Source organism: Macaca thibetana, chromosome 20 (assembly GCF_024542745.1).
Source record: "Macaca thibetana thibetana isolate TM-01 chromosome 20, ASM2454274v1, whole genome shotgun sequence".
Classification (NCBI taxonomy): Eukaryota; Metazoa; Chordata; class Mammalia; order Primates; family Cercopithecidae; genus Macaca; species Macaca thibetana.
Window position 1 is genome coordinate 17,143,867 of NC_065597.1, and position 16,110 is coordinate 17,159,976.

General features: G+C 47.8%; 2 protein-coding genes across 2 annotated transcripts in view; one reads left to right on the top strand and one right to left on the bottom strand.

The window, feature by feature from the left end:
• The window catches only part of AARS1 (alanyl-tRNA synthetase 1), a 370,792-nt gene that overhangs the window by 260,808 nt on the left and 93,874 nt on the right, over positions 1-16,110 (top strand). The gene's annotated exons all lie outside the window — the stretch shown is intronic.
• DDX19A (DEAD-box helicase 19A) overlaps positions 1-16,110 on the bottom strand; it is a 78,931-nt gene that overhangs the window by 17,529 nt on the left and 45,292 nt on the right. The window contains exons 2-4 of the mRNA XM_050772739.1: positions 11,352-11,463; positions 6,828-6,876; positions 507-557 (exon numbers count right to left, since the gene is read on the bottom strand). Coding sequence (XP_050628696.1) covers positions 507-557; positions 6,828-6,876; positions 11,352-11,408 — 157 coding nt within the window. The 5' untranslated portion in view covers positions 11,409-11,463. The remainder of the gene's footprint in view (positions 1-506; positions 558-6,827; positions 6,877-11,351; positions 11,464-16,110) is intronic.

The window sequence follows — 16,110 nt, forward strand, 5'->3', positions numbered from 1 at the left end:
CCCTCTCCACACTAGCAGCTGGGCAGTCAAGCATGACTGGAGAAAAACCATCACACTGATAGGTCTCTATTTATTTATTTTAGAGATGGGGTCTTGCTGTCACCCAGGCTGGAGTGCAGTGGCACAATCATAGCTCACTGTAGCCTAGAATTCCTGGGTTCAGGCGATCCTCCCACCTCAGCCTCCCAAGTAGCTGGGAGTCCAGGTGTGTGCTATCACACCCAGCTCATTTTGAAATCTTTTGTAGAATTGGGGTCTCCCTATGTTGCCCAGGCTGGGCTTGAACTCCTGGCCCAAAGCAATCCTCCCACCTCGGCCTCCCAAAGTGCTGGAATTACAGGCATGAGCCACTGCTTCAGGACTTGTTCGGTTCTCCTCCTCTCACTGACTATTCCTTCTCTGATTCCTCTCATCTCCTGGATCTTGTAGCTTGGAGTGCCTCTGGCTCCGGGAAGGCAAGCCCTGGGTCATACTGTCTCTTGCCAAGGGCATCCAAGAGTAGTTACCTTTCTCCTCTTCATCTGTTTTCTCAGCAGTGGTACTGGTTTTGATAATACCTACACAAGAAAACAGTTGTCATAATTAGAAAGGCAAATATGAGAACCACCAAAAATATGGGACAATATAAATAAATACACTGAAATTTATTTTATTTATTTATTTTTTAGACAGAGTTTTCCTCTTGTAGCCCAAAGTTGGAGTGCAATGGCGCAACCTTGGCTCACAGCAACCTCCGCCTCCTGGGTTCAAGCGATTCTCCTGCCTCAGCCTCCTGAGTAGCTGGGATTAGGCGTGTGCCACCACACATGGCTAATTTAGGTATTTTTAGGAGAGACGGGGTTTTGCCATGTTGGCCAGGATGGTCTTAAACTCCAGACCTCAATCAAGTGATCCGCCCACCTTGGCCTCCCAAAGTGCTGGGATTACAGGCATGAGACACAGCGCCCAGTATGAAATTTATTTTAAGTAATCAAAATATAAATAGTTGGCATTTCTTTATGTTTAGTGAATTTTTATTTCTAGAATTTTTTTTTTTTTTGAGACAGGGTCTCCCACTGTTGCCCAGGCTAAAGTGCAGTGGTGCAATCATAGCTCACTACAACCTTAATCTCCTGAGCCGAAGTGATCCTCCCACCCCAGGCTCCCACTTAGCTGGGACTACAGGTGCATACCACCACATCCTCCTGCCTTAGCCTCCTGAGTAGCTAGCACTACAGGCATGCGCCACTATTCTCAGCTAATTTAAAACAAAAACATTTTTGTAGAGATGGAGTCTTGCCGTGTTGCCCAGCTTGTTCTCAAATTCCTGGCCTCAAGTAATCCTCCTGCCTTGGTCTCCCAAAGCACTAGGATTACTGGCATGAACTACTGTACCTGGTGAAAATTTTTAAAATTTCTAGAAATTTTGACTAATTTCAGACAGATCAGAATATGTCACCTCTTAACAGTCCTACTTTAAAATACAGCCTTATTAGCAAACATAGTCTACCATTTTTTACCTTTCAGATTGGCAAATTCTAAAAGTTTGACTATTAATTCTGTGATGAGATTGTAGAAAAACACTCTCATTTTTGCTGATGGAAATATTAATTGGTGGCCGGTCACAGTGGCTCATCCTGTAATCCCAGCACTTTGGGAGGCTGAGGCGGGTGGATCACCTGAGGTCAGGAGTTTGAGACCAGTCTGACCAACATGGAGAAACCCTGTCTCTACTAAAAAATACAAAATTAGCTGGGTGTGGTGGCGCATGCCTGTAATCCCAGCTACTCGGGAAGGCTGAAGCAGGAAAATTGCTTGAACCCAGGAGGCGGAGGTTGTGGTGAGCCGAGATCATGCCACAGCACTCCAGCCTGGGCAACAAGAGCAAAACTCTTGTCTCAAACAAACAAACAAACAAACAAACAAAACCAGAAATATTAATTGGTATAATACCTAAGGAAAGGACTTTGAAAATACTGAGAAAAACTGCAAATGTCAGCCTGGGCAATACAGCAAGACCTAGTCTCTGCTAACAATTTAAAAAATTAGCCTGTAATCCCAGCTATTCAGGAGGCTGGGGCAGCAGAACAGCTTGAGCCCAGGAGTTTGAGCCACCGCACTGCAGCCTGGGTGACAGAGCAAGAGCATGTCTTTTTTTTTTTTTTTTTGAGACGGAGTCTCACTCTGTCGCCCAGGCTGGAGTGCAGTGGCCGGATCTTAGCTCACTGCAAGGTCCGCCTCCCGGGTTTACGCCATTCTCCTGCCTCAGCCTCCCGAGTAGCTGGGACTACAGGCACCCGCCACCTCGCCCGGCTAGTTTTTTGTAATTTTTAGTAGAGATGGGGTTTCACCATGTTAGCCAGGATGGTCTCAATCTCTTGACCTCATGATCCGCCCGTCTCGGCCTCCCAAAGTGCTGGGATTACAGGCTTGAGCCACCGCGCCCGGCCTATTTTTTTGAGACAGAGTCTCACTGTGTTGCCCAGGATGGAGTACAGTGGCACAATCTCGGCTCACTGCAACCTCTGCCTCCCAGGTTCAAGTGATTCTTCTGCCTCAGCCTCCCAAGTAGCTGGGACTACTGGCGCACACCACCATGCCTGGGCAATTTTTTTTTTTTTTTTTTTTTTTTTTTTTTTTTTTGAGACAGAGTCTCGCTCTGTCGCCCGGGCTGGAGTGCAGTGGCCGGATCTCAGCTCACTGCAAGCTCCGCCTCCCGGGTTCACGCCATTCTCCTGCCTCAGCCTCCCGAGTAGCTGGGACTACAGGCGCCCACCACCGCGCCCGGCTAATTTTTTGTATTTTTTAGTAGAGACGGGGTTTCACCGTGTTAACCAGGATGGTCTCGATCTCCTGACCTCGTGATCCGCCCGTCTCGGCCTCCCAAAGTGCTGGGATTACAGGCTTGAGCCACCGCGCCCGGCCCAATTTTTGTATTTTTAGTAGAGACAGGGTTTCAGCATATTGGCCAGGCTGGTCTCAAACTCCTGACCTCATGATCTGCCCACCTTGGCCTCTCAAAGTGCTGGGATTACAGGCATGAGCCACCATGTCCAGCCTACAAGATCCTGTCTTTAAAAAAAAAAAAAAAGGCTGGGCGCGGTGGCTCAAGCCTGTAATCCCAGCACTTTGGGAGGCCGAGACGGGCAGATCATGAGGTCAGGAGATCGAGACCATCCTGGCTAACATGGTGAAACCCCGTCTCTACTAAAAAATACAAAAAAACTAGCCGGGCATGGTGGCGGGCGCCTGTAGTCCCAGCTACTCGGGAGGCTGAGGCAAGAGAATGGCGTAAACCCGGGAGGCAGAGCTTGCAGTGAGCCGAGATCGCGCCACTGCACTCCAGCCTGGGCGACAGAGCGAGACTCCGTCAAAAAAAAAAAAAAAAAAAAAAAAAAAAAAAGCCAGGCGTGGTGGCTCACACCTGTAATCCCAGCACTTTGCGAGGCCAAGCAGGCAGATTGCCTGAGCTCAGGAGTTCAAGACCAGCCTGGGCAATACAGTGAAACCCTGTCTGTACTAAATACAAAAAATTTAGCTGGGCATGGAGGCGTGCACCTGTAATCCCAGCTACTTGGGATGCAGAGACAGAAGAACTGCTTGAACCTGGGAGGCGGAGGTTGCAGTGAGCTGCCACTGTACTCCAGCCTGGGCAACAGAGAGAGAATCCATCTCAAAAAAACAAAAAAGAAAAAGAAAGAAAAAGTTGCAAACGCATATACCTTTGACCTAGCAAATCCATTTTTGGGGAATTTATCCTACAAACACTTGTATACATGTAAAAAGAGCTAAGTTCATGGTTATTTCATGAAACATTATTTATAATAGCAAAAGAATGGGACCACCCAAACATCTATGATTGCTTAAAAAGTCATGGTATATCAGCCGGGTGCAGTGGCTCAAGCCTGTAATCCCAGCACTTTGGGAGGCTGAGGTGGGCAGATCACCTGAGGTCAGGAGTTCGAGACCAGTCTGACCAAGATGGAGAAACCCTCTCTCTACTTAAAAAACACAAAATTAGCCAGGTGTCATGGCACATGCCTGTAATTCCAGCTACTTAGGAGGCTGAGGCAGGAGAATCGCTTGAACCCGGAAGTTGGAGGTTGTGGTGAGCCGAGATCACACCATTGTACTCCAGCCTGGGCAACGAGAGAAACTTCGTCTCAAAACAACAACAACAACAACAACAAAAAACCATGGTATATTCACACAATGCAGTATCACATAATTATAAAACACAAGGAGGGGTCAGGCATAGTGGCTCACGCCTGTAATTCCAGCACTTTGGGAGGCCGAGGCGGGCAGATCACCCGAAGTCAGGAGTTAACGACCAACCTGGCCAACATGGTGATGCCCTGTCTCCACTAAAAATATAAAAAGTAGCCAGGCATGATGGCAGAGACCTGTAATCCCAGCTATTCGGGAAGCCAAGGCAGGAGAACTGCTTGAACCCAGGAGGCAGAAGTTGGAGTGAGCCAAGACTGTACCACTGCACTCCAGCCTGGGTGACAGAGCAAGACTCTGCCTCAAAAAAAAAAAAAAAAAAAAAAAAAGGCAGGGATGAAACTGCATGTATTGATATGGAAAGTTTGCCAAGGGATACTGTTGAGTGAAAAAGTAAGTGTACTGTATATATCATGCCGCATTTTGGTTGAGAGAATATGATAATCTATACTTATATTTGCTTTGCATAAAGTCTTTGGAAGAATATTAAAAATCCATGAACAGGCCGGGCGCGGTGGCTCAAGCCTGTAATCCCAGCACTTTGGGAGGCCGAGACGGGCGGATCATGAGGTCAGGAGATCAAGACCATCCTGGCTAACACAGTGAAACCCCGTCTCTACTAAAAAATACAAAAAACTAGCTGGGCGAGGTGGCGGGCGCCTGTAGTCCCAGTTAATGTAGTCCCAGCTACTCGGGAGGCTGAGGCAGGAGAATGGCGTGAACCCGGGAGGCGGAGCTTGCAGTGAGCTGAGATCCGGCCACTGCACTCCAGCCTGGGCGACAGAGCAAGACTCCATCTCAAAAAAAAAAAAAAAAAAAAAATCCATGAACAGTGGCTACTTATGGGATAGGATGCTGTTATGAGCTGAATTGTGTGTGGCCCCCTGACCCCAAACTCATATATTCAAGTCCTAACCAGTACCTCAGAATGTGACCTGATTTTGAAATAGGGTTGCTACAGCTGTAGTTAAGATGAGGTCACTAGGGTGGGCCCTAACCCTTGTACCTTATTATACTTTCTGACTTTTGAACCCAGATTCACTTTTCAAAAAGTTAAAAAATTTACCTCGTGCAGGATCTGGATGTTATTTAAAAAAAAATAGCCAGGCGCAGTGGCTCACGCCTGTAATCCCAGCACTTTGGGAGGCCGAGGCAGGCGGATCACGAGGTCAGGAGATCGAGACCATCCTGGTTAATACGGTGAAACCCCGTCTCTACTAAAAATATAAAAAATTAGCCGGGCGAGGTGGCGGGCGCCTGTAGTCCCAGCTACTTGGGAGGCTGAGGCAGGAGAATGGCGTGAACCCGGTAGGCGGAGCTTGCAATGAGCCGAATCGCGCCACTGCACTGCAGCCTGGGCCACAGAGCGAGACTCTGTCTCACAAAATAAATAAATAAAATAAAATAAAATAAAATAAAATAAAATAAAATGGGTCAGGTGTGGTGGCTCACGCCTGTAATCCCAACACTTTGGGAGGCCAAGGCGGGCGGATCATAAGTTCAGGAGATGGAGACCATCCTGGCTAACACGGTGAAACCCTGTCTCTACTAAAAATACAAAATAAAATTAGCCAGGCGTGGTGGCGGGCGCCTGTAGTCCCAGCTACTCGGGAGGCTGAGGCAGAAGAATGGTGTGAACCCGGGAGGCAGAGCTTGCAGTACGCCGAGATCGCGCCACTGCACTCCAGCCTGGGTGGCAGAGCGAGACTTCATCTCAAGAAATAAATTAAAAAATAAATAAATAAAATTAGGCCAAGTGCAGTGACTCATGCCTATAATCCCAGTACTGTGGGAGGCCAAGGCAGGCAGATCGCTTGAGTTCAGGAGTTCGAGACCAGCCTGGGCATGACAAAACCCCGCCTCTACTAAAAATATAAAAAATTAGCCGGGTGTGGTGGTGGACACCAGTAGTCTCAACTACCTGGGAGGTGAGGTGGAAGGATCTCTTGAGCCTGGGTGGCAAGTTTGCAGTGAGCCAAGATCACGCCATGCCACTCCACTCTAGCCTGCACGACAGAGTGAGACCCTGTCTCAAATAAAGTTTTAAAAATCTAATATAAAAAATAAAAAATTTAGGCCAGGCGCAGTGGCTCACGACTGTAATCCCAGCACTTTGGGAGGCCGAGGCGGGCAGATCACAAGGACAGGAGATCAAGACCATCTTGGCTAACACGATGAAACCCTATCTCTACTAAAAATACAAAAACAAAAAGCTAGCCAGGCGTGGTGGCGGGCACCTGTAGTCCCAGCTACTCGGGAGGCTGAGGCAGAAGAATGGCATGAACCCAGGAGGCAGAGCCTGCAGTGAGCCGAGATTGCACCACTGCACTCCAGCCTGGGCAACAAAGCGAGACTCCGTCTCAAACAAAATAAATAAATAATTAGCCAAAATATTATCAAATGAACAGTAGCAGTACAGTCCAATAGAGAGACTCTTAATTTTAAGAAGTCAAAGGATAAACTTTGGAAAATTGACATATCCCTTCAGTAACAAAATCTAATGTACTGGCTTGTAAACAGCTAACGGTTACACCAAACAACAGCTCTTTGTACAATGCAGCTATGAGTGCAAAGCAGCGGCCCACATGGAACTCTTTTCTAGCTTGTAGTTACTAGTGACTCACCATTGGTATCTGCTTTGACTTTCTCTTCCTTGATCTGCAAACTGGTCATCTGAATAGGAATAAAAGAAAACAGGGTTAAGCAAAGGATCCAATAAAAGGAAGGTCCCTAAGAAAAGAGAAACTTTCAGTAAAAGTCTAGTCTGAAACTTTCAGCACCAGTATTGAGGGAATTGGTTTGTTCCCTCAAAGTAGAACTGCTGAACGTCTGTGTGAAACCATCATTTCAAACATCTTCAACAGCCTTCAAACAAGGCGAGGGGTGGCCTAAATATAATGGTTGGGGGGAAAGTTTCAGAAAACCTCAAACTCTGCTTATCTCCCAACTCAAGTTTTTTCTTTTTTTCTTTTTTTTTCTATTTATTTATTTTCTAAAACAAGGTCTCACTCTGTAACCTAGGCTGGAGTGCAGCAGCACAATCATGGCTCACTGTGGCCTCAACCTCCTGGGTTCTAGCGATCCTCCCACCTCAGCCTCCCTAGTAGCTGAGACCACAGGGTGTAGACCACCATGCCTACTCGAACTCAAACTCGAACTCCTGGGCTCAAGCAATCCTCCCACCCTGGCCTCCAAAGCACTGGGATTATAAGTGTGAGTCACTGCACCCAGCCTTCTTCTGTCACTTTCTTTCTTTTTTTTTTTTTTTTTTTTTTTTGAGACGGAGTCTTGCTCTGTCGCCCAGGCTGGAGTGCAGTGGCGCGATCTCGGCTCACTGCAAGCTCCGCCTCCCGGGTTCACGCCATTCTCCTGCCTCAGCCTCCCGAGTAGCTGGGACTACAGGCGCCCACAACCGCACCCGGCTAATTTTTTTGTATTTTTAGTAGAGACGGGGTTTCACCGTGGTCTCGATCTCCTGACCTTGTGATCCGCCCGCCTCGGCCTCCCAAAGTGCTGGGATTACAGGCGTGAGCCACCGCGCCCAGCCTCTTCTGTCACTTTCATTGGTTTTCTCTACTCCAGAGAGCAGAGCCACATGATAACCTAAGACCATGAATCATTTATTAAGTGAAGGTACACAAGTCTAAGTGGTGAAAAAACAGGTATTCTTCAACTATTAGGAAGCATTTATTTACACCAGCCTTCTGATAAGCTGAATGCTTAGAAGCAGACACCAAGTATGTTTAGGCCTGTATTTGTGATATTCATATCACAGCTAGGTTAGGGTCACAGATTTCACAAGGTTTGAAACCAATTATCAGTAACTGTCTTTCAGAGTAGATCTGATGCTAAATGCTAGATTTTTTTTTTTTTTTTTTTTTTTGAGACGGAGTCTCACTCTGTCGCCCGGGCTGGAGTACAGTGGCCAGATCTCAGCTCACTGCAAGCTCCGCCTCCCGGGTTTACGTCATTCTCCTGCCTCAGCCTCCCGAGTAGCTGGGACTATAGGCGCCCGCCACCTCGCCCGGCTAGTTTTTTGTATTTTTTTAGTAGAGACGGGGTTTCACTGTGTTAGCCAGGATGGTCTCGATCTCCTGGCCTCGTGATCTGCCCGTCTCGGCCTCCCAAAGTGCTGGGATTACAGGCTTGAGCCACCGCGCCCGGCCAAATGCTAGATTTTAAACTCCAGAGTACAAGGCCTATGCTCTTGATAATGCTTTGTAATTTCTTTGTGGAAACTGCTGGTTTTATACCTCTGACCTGCTCCTTCCCCTGAATTCCAGTGCTGTATTTCCAAATGCCTGATGGCTACCGTGCAGAAAAGAACACAGCAGGCCTGACCACTCTCCTTAGGAAAGCCTATTTGCAAGGCTGGCCCTTGGCTGTCACCTGAGAACTTGGACTTTGGGAAGGTTCCCATCATTCCTAGAACTGATAAGAGGCGGTCAGTCTGCCTCAACTGTTTGTAAAAACATGGAATTTATGCTAACCACCCGCATTCCTTCTGGAAGTCTGGAATTCTGGTACAAGCCAGGCACAGGGTGACTATATGACAGGCCCCCAATAAAAGCCTCAAGTAGTCTCTAACAAGCTTCCCTGACACCACCTCATACGTGCTGTTACAATTTGCTACCGGAAGAATTAAGCACACTCTGTGGACTCCATTGGGAGATAACTTGGAAGTTTGCCTGGTTTCCTCTGGACTTAGCCCATGAGCCTTTTTCTTCCACTAATTTTGCTTTGTATCTTTTCACTATAATAAATCATAGCTGTGAGTACAACTGCATACTGAGCCTGTGAGCTCTCCTAACAAATCGTCAAACCTGGCATCTCCTGGGGACTCCCACAACAGGTACTTACCAAGATGTCTCCTTATTTTAAACTCAGAACAGCCAAACCTGAACTCACCATTCCCTTTTTTCTTTTTTTGAAACAGGGTCTCACTGTCGCCCATGCTGGAGTGCAGTGGTGTGATCACAGCTCACTGTAGCCTCAACCTCCCTAGGCTCAGGTGATCCTCCCATCTCAGCATCCTGAGTAATGGGGACCACAGGAGTGCGCCACCACCACACCCAGCTAATTTATTTTTTGTATTTTTGTAGAAATGGGGTTTCACCATGTTGCCCACACTGGTCTTGAACTCCTGGGTTCAACTGATCTGCCTGCTTCAGTCTCCCAAAGTGCTAGGATTACAGGTGTGAGCCACCGTGCCCAGCCTTCACCATTCTTTTTTTTTTTTCTTTTTGAGACAGAGTCTCACTCAGTAGCCCGGGCTGGAGTGCAGTGGCGTGATCTCGATTCACTGTAACCTCCACCTCCCAGGTTCAAGCAATTCTCGTGCCTCAGCCTTCTGAGTAGCTGGGATTACAGGCGCCTGCTACCATGCCTGGCTAACTTTTGTATTTTTAGTAGAGACAGGGTTTCGCTATGTTGGCCAGGCTGGTATCAAACTCTTGACCTCGACTGATCTGCCCGCCCCGGCCTCCCAAAGTGCTGGGATCACAGGTGGGTGCCACCACGCCCGGCTGCCTTCACCATTTTATCAAATCTGCCCTTCCTCCCACTTTCGTATTCCTGTTATTGGAACGTTAGTAATACCAATAGGATCCAAGTTGAAAACAGAAACCTTTCGCTTTATCTCCCTTCTCTCCTTTATTATGTTAGCAAGTCCTACCCATTCTGTCTTTGTATCTTATATCCATCCCCTCATTTTCACTTCCACTGCCCAACATATAGGCCCTCTATCTATCAGAATAACTTCTTTTTTTTTTTTTTTTTTTTTTTTTTTTGAGACAGAGTCTCGCTCTGTCGCCCAGGCTGGAGTGCAGTGGCACAATCTCCGCTCACTGCAAGCTCGGCCACCTCCCGGGTTCACGCCATTCTCCTGCCTCAGCCTCCCGGGAAGCTGGGACTACAGGCGCCTGCCACCACGCCCGGCTAATTTTTTTGTATTTTTTTTAGTAGAGACGGGGTTTCACCGTGTTCGCCAGGATGGTCTCGATCTCCTGACCTCGTGATCCGCCGGCCTCGGCCTCCCAAAGTGCTGGGATTACAGGCGTGAGCCACCGCGCCCGGCCCAGAATAACTTCTACACCGATATTTCTATTAGCCATCACTTGTAACATATTCTGTTCTCTGTAGTTCAGTAAATCCTTGCCAGCCTTGTCTAATTCTGTCAATAGCCCTCTCAAAAATCCCCATACCGCCTAGGCGTGGTGGCTCACGGCTGTAATCCCAGCCCTTTGGGAGGCCGAGGTGGGCGGATCACCAGAGGTCGGGAGTTCAAGACCAGCCTGACCAACATGGAGAAACCCCGTCTCCACTAAAAATACAAAATTAGCCAGTCGTGGTGGCGCATGCCTGTAATCCCAGCTACTCAGGAGGCTGAGGCAGGAGAATCGCTTGAACCCAGGAGGTGGAGGTTGTGGTGAGCCGAGATGACGCCACTGCACTCCAGCCTGGGCAACAAGAGCAAAACTCCGCCTCAAACAAAAACAACAACAACAACAACAAAAAACCAGTCCATTATCACTAAACAAACCTAAAGCTTAGGTCTTAGATATAAGAACAGAAAGCCACGGTGTATGCTGTAATTACATTCCAGTTGAATGAATATTCATTACTTAAAGAACAAGTATATGAAACTAAGTGTCACTTTAAACATCAATGAAACAATTTGTAGTGCCTCCTTCCAACATCTGCAGATTGAGGTATTACATCTAAAAGTGAATCTGTTATTCTACAAAGAGCTACAAACTGCCAACCACGTTAAGCATGGATCTAAGAAATGTTAAATACAGAGTAGCACAGAAACATGCGAAGAACAGTCGCATAATGAAAATGAGAATCAGCATCTAAACTTGGCTTTCCTTATAATCGTCACCGAGGAGGTCAATAGAGGAATGACAGCATGCATAGTGGGGTGGATATACCAAAGGATGAAGTCCTTAACCAGCCCATATGGAGATAAAAAGCTCGACACTGGTCTCTTTAGCTCTAAGAGCAAATCAAGGGCAAGTGACTGCCCCAGCAAACTCTAGCAGCGCGTTGCCCAGGAGCCTCCCCAACCCGGGGAGCTCCCTGTGCTTTAGGCAGGTTTCGCCTGGGCCCCTGCTACGTCCTCCCCGCCTGGAGATGAAGCCACTGACCGACTTGACAGCCGCTTCCTGCTCGTCCACCGCCAGGGCCCAAGAGTCGGTGGCCATAGTCCAGACCAAGGGCGACACACTTGTGAAAATATGCGCCGCACCACGTCGCAACGCCGGCCCCAAGCCCGCCACCGGCGCGAGAATGCACCTCACGCGGACCGGAAGCGGCGGTGAGCACAGGTGACGTCAGTTCCCACCCGGCGTGCGACATCATCATTCTGCGCGGCGCTGGGTCTCTCTGGACTGGCCTCTCCCTTTGTGCGCAAACCTCAAAGGGAGGCTTTTTGCTCACCCTTCCAGGACGCGGCCTCCTCGCTTTTTAAAACTCCTGAGCTCTACGAAGTGGAACTGTTAGCCCTCTGTTTATTGCCTTACTTCACACTGAAATAACCCAACGTTTATTTTATTTTTTATTTATTTATTTTTTTGAGACGGAGTCTCGCCCTGTCCCAGGCTGGAGTGCAGTGGCGCGATCTCGGCTCACTGCAACCTCCGCCTCCCAGGTTCAAGCTATTCTCCTACCTCAGTCTCCCGACTGTCTGTGATTACAGGCGCCCGCCACCACGCCCGACTAATTTTTGTATTTTTAGTAAGAGACGGGGTTTAACCATGATGACCAGGCTGGTCTCCAACTGCTGACCTCGTGATCCTCCCGCCTCAGCCTCCCAAAGTGCTGGGATTAAAGGCGGTAGCCACCACGCCCGGCCTCCAAAGTTTATTTTTAAGCCTGTCACATCTCACCTTAAATGTGTAAGTCTCCAAACTGTAAGGCTTTAAACAAAGGAAAGTTCCATGGGAATACTATATGATGCCTACTGTTAAGAACGCGATAACAGGTAAGAAAACAAAAATCAAAACGCAACAGAAGGCCCGTAAACCCCATAATTCCATCATCCAATAAATACAACACACAATGCGTTTTCTCTTTTCTTTTTTTTTTTTTAATTTTTTTTTGAGACAGAGTCTCATTGTGTCACCCAGGCTGGAATGCAGTGGTGCAATCACTCACTGCAGCCTTGACCTCCCACCTCAGCCTCCCAGGTAGCTGGCCCACAGGCCCGCACCAGCACGCCCGGTTAACTTGTAAACTTTTTGCAGAGACGGGGGTCTTCATTATATTGTTCAGGCTGCTCTCCAACTCCTGAATTCCAGAGATCCCCCTTCCTTGGCCTCTCAAAGTGTTGGGATTACAGGCATGAGCCACCACACCTGGTCATTATGTTGAAGGACCACCAAATACATACTGTATAATCTATATGAGATTCAAGAATAGGACAAATGAAATCTATGGTGATAAAAACTAACAGAGCTTACCTGTGGAGAAGGATGTTTGTTTGGGCCAGACACAAGGAAACTTCCTTGGTGATAGAATTATTCTGTATCTTAATTGGTGCCTGGTTACATAGATGTGTAAGTTTGTTAAGTCATGCTACTTTGTATTTCTAAACTCATGGAACTATTATTTATAGATGTTACCCAGGCTGGGCGGGGTCTTGGCTCACTACAACCTCTGCCTCCTGGGTTCAAGCGATTCTCCTGCCTCAGCCTTCCAAGTAGCTGGGATTACAGGCACACACCACCACACCCGGATAATGTTTGTATTTTTAGTAGAGATGGGGTTTCACCGCATCGGCTAGGCTGTCCTTGAACTCCTGAGCTCAAGGCCAGGAGGCCTTGCCTGCCTGGGCTTCCCAAAGTGCTGGGATTATAGGTGTGAGCCACAGTGCCTGGCCTGCTTTTTCTTTTTTATAAGCAGTTCCCAAGGAAGAATAACTGTTTTTGTTTTTTGAGACAGGGTCTCGCTGTGTCACCTAGGCTAGAATGCAGTGGCATGTTCACAGCTCACTGCAGCCTTGATCTCCCAGACTCAAGTGATCCTCCTACCTCAGCTCCCCGGTAGCTGGGACTATAGCAGTACGCCACCACCCCTGGCTAATTTTTATATGAGAACTTATGTATTTAAAATATTGTATATAAATTATACCTCTCAATAATGTTGATTAAAAATCAAAAAAAGGGCAAGGCGCGGTGGCTCACGCCTATAACCCCAGCACTTTGGGAGGCCAAGGCAGGTGGATCACCTGAGGTCAGGAGATCGAGACCAGCCTGGCTAACACAGTGAAACCCTGTCTCTACTAAAGATACAAAAACAAAATTAGCCGGGTGTGGTGGCAGGTGCCTGTAGTCCCAGCGACTCGGGAGGCTGAGGCAGGAGAATGGTGTGAACCCAGGAGGCAAAGCTTGCAGTGAGCTGAGATTGCACCACTGCACTCCAGCCTAGGCGACAGAGGAAGACCCTGTCTCAAAAAAAAAAAAGAAAATTAGCCGGGCGTGGTGGGGTGCACCTGTAATCCCAGCTACTCAGGAATGGCTGAGGCAGGAGAATCACTTGAACCCGGTATGCGGAGGTTGCGGGAGCCAAGATTGCGCCACTGCACTCCAGCCTGGGTGACAGAGCAGGACTCTGTCTCAAAAAATAATAATAAAAAGGAATGAAATACATGCAGTAACATGGATGAGAGATTTGACATCTCATCACTTCTCGCCCTCTTGGCCAAGATCAAGTGGAGAGATTTGACATCTCATAGACATTATATTGCGTGAAAGAACCCAGGTACAAAAAGAGTACATATTGCATGATTCCATTCATATAAGCCCAAAACAGGTATATCTAATCTATAGAGATAGAAATCAGAACAGTGGCTGCCTGGGGATGAGATAGGATGAGTAGGATTGACTGGAAAGGGGTACAAGGGAACTTGAGGAAAGTCCAGCAATAGTGGAGGTGGAGCAGAGGGTATGAGCTGGGAAGCAAATGGAATGGGTGAGTTAAGTAGGTGCCTGATCTGGAGGGGCTCACATGCCACTTAGGAAAAATGTAAACGAATTGGGAGTCTTCAGCAGGAGTGGGGTAATCACACTCAAAGGTGGCAAATATCTTACTGGCTGTTGTGAGACAAAAGAACTGCAGGAAAACCTCAGTGGAGGCATAGGCAACTGCTAGGAAGCTAGTGTAGTAGACCAGATGACCACAGTGATCCAGACCAGGGTGAATTCAGGAAGTATTAGATTGAGGCTACACAGGGTGACTGACGTGTAATCCCAGCACTTTGGGAGGCCAAGGCGGAAAGATCACTTGAGGCCAGGAGTTTGAGACCACCCTGAGCAACATAGTGAGACCCCTGTCTCTATAAAAAACAAACTCCAAACTATTAAATTTTTTTTTTTTTTTCCAGACAGAGTCTTGCTCTGTCGCCCAGGCTGGAGTGCAGTGGTGCGATCTCAGCTCACTGCAACCTCCACCTCCCGGGTTCAAGCAATTTTTGTGCCTCAGCCCCCCGAGTAGCTGGGATTACAGGCATGCGCCATCACACCCAGCTAATTTTTATATTTTTAGTAGAGACAGGGTTTCACCATGTTGTCCAGGCTGGTCTTGAACCGGACTTCAGGTGATCCACCCACCTTGGCCTTCCAAAGTGCTGGGATTACAGGCATGAGCCACTACGCCCAGCCAAAAGTATTGGATTGAGCCATGTAAAAGTGCTACTTCTTAGGCCAAAAATGGCCAAAGAGTAACAATTTTGTTTGGTTTTACCAAATAGATGGTAGAATTATAGTTATGAAGGATGGCCACAGATACTTCATAGCTTCCCTCACCAGGATATGAGGTTTATTTCCCCACCTGTGGGTTCTGGGCTGGCCCTGTAGTTAGCTTTCACCAAAAAATGTGACAGAAGTGGCACTGGGAGAGTTCTGAGCCCAGGCCTCAACAGACCTTGCAGCTTCTGCTCTTTCCTCTTAGAAGGAGCCCAGAAACCAGATCACAAGGTCAGGAGTTCGAAACCAGCCTGACCAACATGATGAAACCCTGTCTTTAGTAAAAATACAAAAAAAAAAAAAGCCGGGCATGGTGTTGGGCACCTGTAATCCCAGCTACTGGGCAGGCTGAGGCAGGAGAAACACTTGAACTGGGGAAGCAGAGGTTGCAGTGAGCCGAGATCACACCACTACACTCCAGCCTGGGCAACAGAGTGAGACTCTATCTGGAAAAAAAAAGAGGAGGAGCCCAGAGACCATCCACCATACTGTGAAGATGAAAGGCCACATGGAGAGGCCTAGCAGCCCTAGCTGAGTTCAGACACTAGCTGGGATGAGACAGCTGCTTCAGCCAGGCTGGGAGAGACCAGCAGAGCTTTCCAGACAACTCAGAATTGTGAGAAAGGCTGTTGTCTTAAGCCATTGTTTTGGGGCAATTTGCAACACAGCAGTGGATAACTGATATAAAAGGACAGTTTTATATGTAAAACAGTTTTATATGTAAAACTGATATAAAAGGACAGTTTTATATGCAGGGCAGGGCGGGAAGATTCATGACGAACCCCAGGCTTCTGGCTTGAGTAACAGGCAATTGCAGTACCATTTTGTGAGGGGAAGTTAGAGGAAGAGCTGAGAGCAGAACCTGGGTTTTTTGAGTGGTGGTGCTTGGTAGTGGCATATGTTCAATGTTAGACACGAGGACAGGACTCATAGAAGACACCCCAAGTTCAAGTGCCATGTGTGCTTTTGTTTCCATGACCCTGGAGCTCAAGGATCAGGTCTTGGTATAGATTTGGGTGTCACCAGCAGACAAAGCCATAGGAATAAACAGCGTTGCCTCTGGCATGGAAAGAGAACTAACCCAGAATACAGCCATGAGGAACAGGCCCATTTAGGAGGTGAATAAAGGAGGGGTCTGCCAAGGAGACTGAAGTGGTAGAGA